Here is an 8,464-nt window from a genome sequence, read left to right on the forward strand (position 1 = left end):
TGCTAGCAAAGGGCGGGGGAAGGAGGTGAGGGTTGAGTGTCTCCCGCCCATGCAGGTGATGTTCTGTACCCTCAACACCCACAAAGTGGACATGGACAAGCTCTTGGGAGGCCAGATCGGGCTGGAGGACTTCATCTTTGCCCACGTCAAGGGGCAGCGCAAGGAGGTGGAGGTGTTCAAGTCAGAGGAGGCGCTGGGGCTCACCATCACTGACAACGGGGCCGGCTATGCCTTCATCAAGGTGCTTGGGGTGCATGGGGCACCCGGAGTCCTGAGGGCAAGGATGGGCCATGGCATCCAAGGGCAGAGCCATGGGGGCTGACAGCTCCTCTCCCCACAGCGCATTAAGGAGGGAAGCGTGATTGACCACATCCAGCTCATCAGCGTGGGTGACATGATCGAGGCCATCAACGGTCAGAGTCTGCTGGGCTGCCGGCACTATGAGGTGGCCCGGCTGCTCAAGGAGCTGCCCCGAGGCCGCACCTTCACGCTCAAGCTCACGGAGCCCCGCAAGGCCTTTGGTGAGGGGGCTGCCTCCTGGACCACTGCTCTTCGCTTGGGTTCAGGCCACAGTGGCAGGGAGACACCAGCAGGTGGCACCCAAGGCCAGCCAGCTGCAGTAGGAGGGGTGGGGGGGGGCTCCGCCTTGCCCTGGGGAGGGGGTGCTGGCTCTCCGCCCAGCCTGGGAGGAGGGTGAGGGCAAGGAGGAAGTTGCCCCCACACCCAGCTTCCTGGAACCATTAGTCCAGCCAAGCGCCCCCAACCCTGGCGAGCCCCTCCAGTCCTGAGAAGCCAGGGTTGGCTGCCCTGTTCCTGCACCCCCACTTTTCCGTCTGACTTCACTAACTCTCTGGAATGGGCCTGAGGCCCCTGAGGTGGGGGTGGGGGACTCTCAAACACTTCCCCAGGCAGATAGGGCTGGTCTTTGGCCCAGCAGCTGGATCCCCTTGGCCTTGGGGAGAACAGCTCAAGACCCAGGCCCCACCCCCTTCCTGTCCCTCAGGCCCTGGGAACAGGGCCCCCTTCTGTCTCCCCTCCAGCCTTTTCCATTCTCAGCCCCTGGCTGTCCTTCCCCATCCATGCCAAGCCGGAGTCAGGAGTCCTGCCCTCCTGGGGTCACCTCAGGCCCCAACTCCCCAGAGCCTGCAGAAACTTAGAGAAGGTAGAAGGGGGTATCTGAGGCCAGGCTGCCTGGGGTCCTGCCCAGGGCATGCTGGAATTGGGCTTCCCAGACCCTCACCCCTTCCCTGCCTCCCACAGACATGATCGGTGTACGCTCAGGGGGTGGCCGCCCTGGCTCTGGCCCCCAGCTGGGCACTGGCCGAGGGACCCTCCGGCTCAGATCCCGCGGCCCCGCCACAGTAGAGGATGTGGTGAGTGTTCTAGCCCGGCCCCAGCCCTCCTTCCCTGGGCATCCATAGGTGGCTGCATCCTCTGTTAGCTGAGGGGCTCTGGACACTAGATTCAAATCTACCTCCGCCACGTAGCAGCTCTGGGACCTCTGTTGGGTAGGTGGGCCTCAGTTTCCTTGTTTGTAAAGTAGGGGGATAGTAATATTGTCACAGGGTTGTGGTGAGGATGAGCTGTGGGTTAATACATGTAAAGTGGTGAAAAGAGCATCCCGCACTTAAGTACAATTACAAATATATTCACATTATTGTGATGTCATTGTCCCTCCTCCCACCCCGCCCTCCCCCACCCCCCCCCCCAGCCCTCAGCCTTTGAGGAGAAGGCGATTGAGAAGGTAGATGACCTGCTGGAGAGTTACATGGGCATCAGGGACACGGAGTTGGGTGAGTGGGGACGCCTGGATCTGGGGATGGGCGTGAGCCTTGGGGAAGGGGCTTCTGGGTCCTGTGGGGCTGGGTCTACCCTGAGTACCTCTGTCATCTGTGCTTCCATTCTGTGCCCCGCCCCCCACCCTTGTCCAGCGGCCACCATGGTGGAGCTTGGAAAGGACAAAAGGAACCCGGATGAGCTAGCCGAGGCCCTGGATGAACGGCTTGGTGACTTTGCCTTCCCTGATGAGTTCGTCTTTGACGTCTGGGGTGCCATTGGGGATGCCAAGGTCGGCCGCTTCTAGGCCCCCTTCCAGACCTCTCAGTGACCTGGCTCCGCTTGGTGGGAGCCCCCAGTGGGAGGGCCACCATGGCCTGGACCGCAGCATCCGGCTTGGACCTTGCTCAGCAGCCCAAGGACGATGCAGAGTGGAGGTGGGGCCGGGCCTCCGCCCCACTCCAATCGGTACCACCCCTCCCCAGCTCCCACCCTGGCTGGGGTTCCCGGTCCCCCCTTGCCCTGTTCCCCACCTACCTCAGCCGGGTCAGGCGCAGGGGGTGGTGGGGGAGGGACCAGCCAGATTGTGCGGCCACCCCCACCCCCAACACTTTCTGCATCAGCTGCCAAACTGGTCTCTCATCTCCCTGGGGCCTGTTTGGGGGTCCTGACCTCCCTAGTTTCCTGCTGCAGGGAATGCAGAAGGGGGGCATGCCCCCCCCTCAGCAAATGCAAAAATGGCCCCCCCCCCCATGCCCCACCCAGAGAGGAGCCCCCTCACTTCGGAGTCTGTTACCTCCACATTTGAAACACTAGTCTGCTGTGAACCCCCAACCTCCCTCCCTCCCCTGCTCTCTGTGTCGCCCTCAGCCCAGCCCCAGACAGAAGGGGCAAGAGGGACGATGGCGGTGGGCTTTTGTATCTGAATTGCTGTCTTGAACATAAAGAATCTATCTGCTGTTGGACCTGTGTGGTGGCTTCAGCTTTGGGGTGGGAGAAGGGGGTGAGCCAAGGCTGGGAAAGAATGTAGCAGCTGAAATCCATCCTCCTCGGGCTCCAAATTGAATTAGGAGCCTGGCTGGGCCACCCGCCCCCCCCCCCCCCCGCCCCAACCCGTTCCGCCTGATGAGGTTTCTGGCTGTGGGCCACCAGGCTTCCAGTCAAAGGCCGGAGCTTCCTGGCCTACTGAGGTTCAAATCTTGCTCCCTCTCGAACAAGGCCTCCCGCCACCTCAAGCCTGATGTGAACAGTGGGCACCAGGCTGTTGTAGCCCAGAGCCATAGGGGACAACACCAGGGCCAGGAGATGCGGAAGCCTGGCTTGGGAAAAGAAAGACGGGGGGCCCAAGATGGAGGCCTGCCAGGGCAAATGCCGTGGGGAGGAGCCCTGCCCCCGAGCCAGAGGGGAGCAGTCATGATGTGGCCCCCGTTCCTGCTGACTCTGGATGCGGGGGGTCCGCTGGCGTCCATGGCGCACCATGGTTTGCACTGGACATAAACCCAGCGTGCTTGTTTTGACAACCCACTTCATCCTCGAGGATTGAGTGGGGATCAGGGAAGGGGGGGTGGGACCCTGGCCAGACCTGGAGGGAAGGGCAGGAATTGAAGCAAGGGGAGCCAGGCCAGAGGTCCCTGCAGGAATGTCTGGGGTCAGCCCGCTCCCCATTTTCATCGCTCCTTTCAACAGGACAGACTGGGCCTGCCTGGGAGAGGGGAGCTGGGGGCCCTGGCAGGGCGCGGGGTGTGTGCGCAGGCCGCGGTTGTGCTCTTGGGGTGGGATGGAGACAGCTGTTGTTGGGGTTCCTCTCAACATCCCTGGGCACCCACGGGTGCGTCCTGTGTCTGTGCTGGTAAACTGCTCAGGTCGCGAAGGGGTGCGGCGGTGTGTCTCAGTGTTGAGACGGTAAGACTGTCTATCAGAGTGTTGGTGGGTTTTGACTCCATTGAGGGAACGGGATGTAATGACTGTCTTTGTGTTCCACAGTGTTTGTGGGGGTAACCGGCAGCACCCGTGTGGAGTGTGGCCGTGTAGGTGCAGCTCGGGGGGTGTCCAAGGCTGTGAGTGTGAGTGTCTCCGGGTGTTTTCTGTTTGTGGGCTAGGTGTTGACCAGCTGGGTCTCAAGATGTCCAGGAGGTGCGACTCCTTGTGCCGTGGGTGTATGGAGTGCATTCGCAGGGCCTGTCTTGGACTGTTGGGGGGTGTCTGTGGGTGATACAGAGTGGGGCTGGTGGGCTGTCTCAGAGGGAGGGATGGTGTTGTGCGTCTTGGTGCTAGGCGAGACCGGATCTCCCAGCGCCTTCTCAGGGGAATGCATTTCCGCGTGTTGAGAGAAGTTAAAGCCAGTAACAATAGGGGCACCTGTGGGGGTCCTGGAGGTGACAGTCACAGTGCGTTCATGGGTATGACGAAGGCTGACCCTAAAGCTTTGAGGAGCGTGGCTGCCGCTGTGCTGGGGACAGACTGATGGCATCTGGTCATAGGGTGTTAAGAGGCATGACGGTGTGTGTCTTAGAAGGTGAGAGTGTGTGCGTGCGCCCCTGCTTCTCAGGGCAGGACGTGAGGCTGCAGTTGTGTGTCCACAGGTGGCTTAGGACTCGTGTGTCTCAAGAGAGAGTCCCCGGTCACCAGACCTCTTGGTTCCCCTGCCCCCCTTCAGCCTCCTCCCCTGCCCCTCCCAGGGTATGACTCGCTGCTGGCCCTGGCCTGAGCTTTAAGCCCCTGTGTAAATAATGGGCGGGTCTCCTGGCCAAGCTGGGCCCGACCCAAGCTGGTCCACACGAGGCACTGCCCACCACCACCCCCGAACCAACATCCATGAAGGCTTTGGTAGGGCGAGAGGGTGTTGCTGCCCCCAAGCAGGGTTAGCCCCCCAAGCTCGCAGTCCCCATGGGGGCAGTGGCACCCCCTGCAGCCGCCCCAGCTTGCCCTGGGCGATGTTCACATTTTCCAGTGTTTAGATTTTATCCACTTTATTAATGAGGCAGGCGAAAGGCCCGCGCCTGGGGGGAAAGGGGGGGGAAAGAGGGCTACTCCCGCCCCCGCCAGTGGGAGGGGGTCATGGGGAACCAGGCCAACTCCCCGGGAGACCCCTTCCTGGTGGGGCAGCTGGGGTCCAGTGTAGCCTGTGCCCATTGCCAGGAGCACAGAGGGGTCTCTGCCACCCTAGGCCCCCCCTGGGTGCGAGATGGCTGGAGCAGCCCCTGGAGGCCAGAGCAGGCAGCGGGAGGAGGCAGGGAGCTGAGGAGCCGCCCCAAGAGGGAGGGAGAGGGAGCGGCCTGGCCTGCCCGAGAGCTCTGGTGGAGCGGGCGCGGGTGCAACAGGCAGCGGGGGCCAAGCAGCAGGCAATGGGGACCTGGAGTCCCAAGCTGTGTGGGTAAGAAGACTGGGGCATGAGGATGTCTGGTGGGGGAGGAGGGTTTGGAAGGACGGGGCCGTGGCTAGTTCAGTCTCTGTGTCCTGTGTTCTTGACTCTCAGCCCCATCTGTCTGTCCCTGTCAGTCTTACTGTCTGTCTGCCTTTCCCATGTGGCCAGCAGGCAGTTCTGCCCTCTCAGCCCTCACCTCCAGGTTATCGAGGGATGGGTGGTGCTGGGTCCGCCTTGAGGCCTTTAGGGCAGGGACCTGGAGCTGGCAGGAATGGGAGCCGGGGGGCATCCACAGTAAGGCAGCTGTGGTCAGGGGACAGCCAGGGTGAGACAGTGACAGAACTTAGAGATGGCAGTGTGGGGGGCAGGGACGGTGGGGACAGACATGTAGCTGTGGGGAAAAGGACAGTGCAGTGGAGAGAGATGTCCCCGTGGTGGCAGAGTTGGGGCTGTGAGCATCAAACATGGGACTGGAGAAAAGGTGACGTGATGGTCAGAGATGGGGCAGTGAGGTCAAGTGGGGGGCCCTGCCGATCAGAAATGGGTCAGGGGGTGTCAGATGGAGCCAGGGGCGAGAAATTCGCTGTGGTGCAATAATGAGAGGTGGGTGTCAGAGGTAGGTCCGTGACGCCCACAGGTGGGGACAGACACGGAAGGCCGGAGCCCGGGGAACCAAGGTGGACAGAGAAGGTGGTGAGGGCAAGAATGAGGCCTGGAGCAGGAGCTGATGGGCTGATGAGGCAGAGGAGAAAGCGGTCGGGAATGGGGCAGCCAGGGTCCTTTGGAGTTGCCGTGGGCAGAGGCGACAGAAGAATGCCATGGCATCCAACGGGGCCTGATGACCCGAGGTGGCGCTGCCTGCTAGTCCCATGGGGATGGTGGGCAGTGTGCTCCCGGCCCGCCTCACGGAGCACCCCTCTCCTCTCCCCAGCCCCAACCCCAGCACCTGACATGAGTCTCTGCGGGCCCCTCAACCTGAGCCTGGCGGGCGAGGCGACCACGTGCGCGGAGCCCGGGGCTCCCAACGCGTCGGCCGCGCCGCCCCCCGGCCGGGCGGGCACCTCGCCGGCGCTGCCCATCTTCTCCATGACCCTGGGCTCCGTGTCCAACGTGCTGGCGCTGGCGCTGCTGGCGCAGGCCGCGGGCCGCCTGCGGCGCCGCCGCTCGGCCGCCACCTTCCTGCTGTTCGTCGCCAGCCTTCTGGCCACTGACCTGGCGGGCCACGTCATCCCGGGGGCGCTGGTGCTGCGCCTGTACGCGGCGGGCCGCCCGCCGGCCGGCGGCGCCTGCCACTTCCTGGGCGGCTGCATGGTCTTCTTCGGCCTGTGCCCGCTGCTGCTGGGCTGCAGCATGGCCGTGGAGCGCTGCGTGGGCGTCACGCGGCCGCTGCTGCACGCGGCGCGCGTCTCGACGGCCCGCGCGCGCCTGGTGCTGGCCGCGCTGGCCGCCGTGGCCTTGGCGGTGGCGCTGCTGCCGCTGGCGCGCGTGGGCCGCTACGAGCTGCAGTACCCGGGCACGTGGTGCTTCATCGGCCTGGGCCCCGCGGGCGGCTGGCGCCAGGCGCTGCTCGCCGGCCTCTTCGCTGGCCTCGGCCTGGCCGCGCTGCTCGCCGCGCTCGTCTGCAACACGCTCAGCGGCCTGGCCTTGCTGCGCGCCCGCTGGCGCCGCCGCTCGCGACGGCGTTCTTCGGCGAGTGGCCCCGACGGCCGCCGTCGCTGGGGGGCGCGCGCGCCCCGCTCGGCCTCAGCTTCGTCCTCCTCGTCCGTCGCTTCGGTCCCCGGCGGCTCCCCGGGCCGTGGCTCAGCGCGCAGAGCCCGCGCTCACGATGTGGAGATGGTGGGCCAGCTCGTGGGCATCATGGTGGTGTCGTGCATCTGCTGGAGCCCGCTGCTGGTGAGGGGCGCACACGCCCCTCGGGCCGGGCTCCTCCCTGCCCCCCTCCTTGGCCCCTCCCACCCTTTTCCCTCCTGAGACACCTGGGTTCCCTCCCTTCCCCAGCCGGGGCCCCACTCCCTCGAGTCCCCACCAGTCAGGAGAGACAGCCCTTTGGCCTCTCTCTCTGACATCCCATCCCCTCCACCCCGTCCCCTTCTCTTATCCTACCTGGGGTCTTTGTAGTTCACGCTACCCAGGCAACCTTCCTCCCAGCCCCACTCCTCTAGACCCGGATGCTTCATTCCCTAGCCCCTTCCACCAGCACCGCGCCCCGTTTCTCTTCTCCCCTTGGTCCCCAGTCCTTCAGGATACCTGGGACTTCTCTCCTTTTTTGCTGGAGCCCCCACTCACGGAAGGGCTTTGCTTCTGCCACGCCTTCTTCGCCCCTCCTTCCGTAGTTCGTTCTGACGAAGACTTCTGAGTCTCCCCACCCCCACCCCGCCTCCGCCGTGAGCCTCTGCTCCTCCTCACAGCTCCCTTGGCCTCCCGCCACGCTCGCATCCATCCCAGCCCCACCCTTGGCCAGTCCCCTTCTCTTTACACCTGCCCCACCGCTCACACCGGCTTCTCCCGCAGGTGTTAGTGGTGCTGGCCGTCGGGGGCTGGGGCTCCAGCTCCCTGCAGCGGCCGCTGTTTTTGGCTGTGCGCCTCGCTTCCTGGAACCAGATCCTGGACCCCTGGGTGTACATCCTGCTGCGCCAGGCGGTGCTGCGCCAACTGCTTCGCCTCCTGCCCCCGAGGGCCAGCGCCAAGGGCAGCCCTGCGGGGCTGCGCCTAACCAGGAGCGCCTGGGAGGCCAGCTCGCTGCGCAGCTCCAGGCACAGTAGCCTCAGCCACCTGTAGGCGAGCCAGGAGTCCCAGCGGCTAAGTCGGACCACCCCGGGCCGGGCCCAGGACCGCAGCGCGGAGCCTTCAGGGAATAAAGCCATTTTGCGGACCTGCGCAGGCATGTGTGGGGTCGGGGTTGCAGCACCCCTGTGGCCGCGCGGGGGCGATAGAGGTGCCGCCTGAGCCGCCGGGGTGTGCAGTTCTGGGACCTTCCACGCAGAGGCGCCGGGAGGCCAGACGCGGAGCGGGAGCCGCTGGAGCATGCGCAGAATGCCACGGCCCCAACCCCAGCTCCCGGGCTGTGTCGAGGGCAGAGCAGCTGAGCCAGAGTCCGAGGCGCTTTTTGCTCCTACCGCCCGCCAGGGCTGACCCTAGCAACAATTCTCTCATTGTGGCCCTGAGCTCCTCCAACACATCCCCAAGGCCCTACCCCCAAACCACACCCCAGCAGGGCCTCAAAACTCCAGTGTCCCTAAACACAACTCCCAGCCTGTCCCATCTCAGCCCGCCCATGCTCCCCACCCTAGTAAGAGCCCGGAGTCCCCACCTTCCCTTAACTCT

General features: G+C 64.5%; 2 protein-coding genes across 10 annotated transcripts in view; both read left to right on the plus strand.

The window, feature by feature from the left end:
• Positions 1 to 2,738, plus strand: part of GIPC1 (GIPC PDZ domain containing family member 1) — a 10,902-nt gene extending 8,164 nt beyond the window's left edge. For all 9 annotated transcript variants that reach the window (XM_021705249.2, XM_021705244.2, XM_021705246.2 and 6 more), the window contains 5 exons: positions 56 to 241; positions 341 to 521; positions 1,261 to 1,373; positions 1,712 to 1,793; positions 1,932 to 2,738. In XM_021705249.2, the coding sequence (XP_021560924.1) occupies positions 56 to 241; positions 341 to 521; positions 1,261 to 1,373; positions 1,712 to 1,793; positions 1,932 to 2,083 (714 nt within the window). In that variant the 3' untranslated portion in view covers positions 2,084 to 2,738. The remainder of the gene's footprint in view (positions 1 to 55; positions 242 to 340; positions 522 to 1,260; positions 1,374 to 1,711; positions 1,794 to 1,931) is intronic.
• Positions 2,739 to 6,091: 3,353 nt separating this feature from the next.
• Positions 6,092 to 7,918, plus strand: PTGER1 (prostaglandin E receptor 1). Its single transcript, XM_021705469.2, has 2 exons — positions 6,092 to 7,033; positions 7,652 to 7,918. The coding sequence occupies exons 1-2, from the start codon at positions 6,092 to 6,094 to the stop codon at positions 7,916 to 7,918; spliced, it is 1,209 nt and encodes a 402-aa protein (XP_021561144.1).
• Positions 7,919 to 8,464: the final 546 nt, after the last annotated feature.

Source organism: Neomonachus schauinslandi, chromosome 1 (genome assembly GCF_002201575.2).
Source record: "Neomonachus schauinslandi chromosome 1, ASM220157v2, whole genome shotgun sequence".
Classification (NCBI taxonomy): Eukaryota; Metazoa; Chordata; class Mammalia; order Carnivora; family Phocidae; genus Neomonachus; species Neomonachus schauinslandi.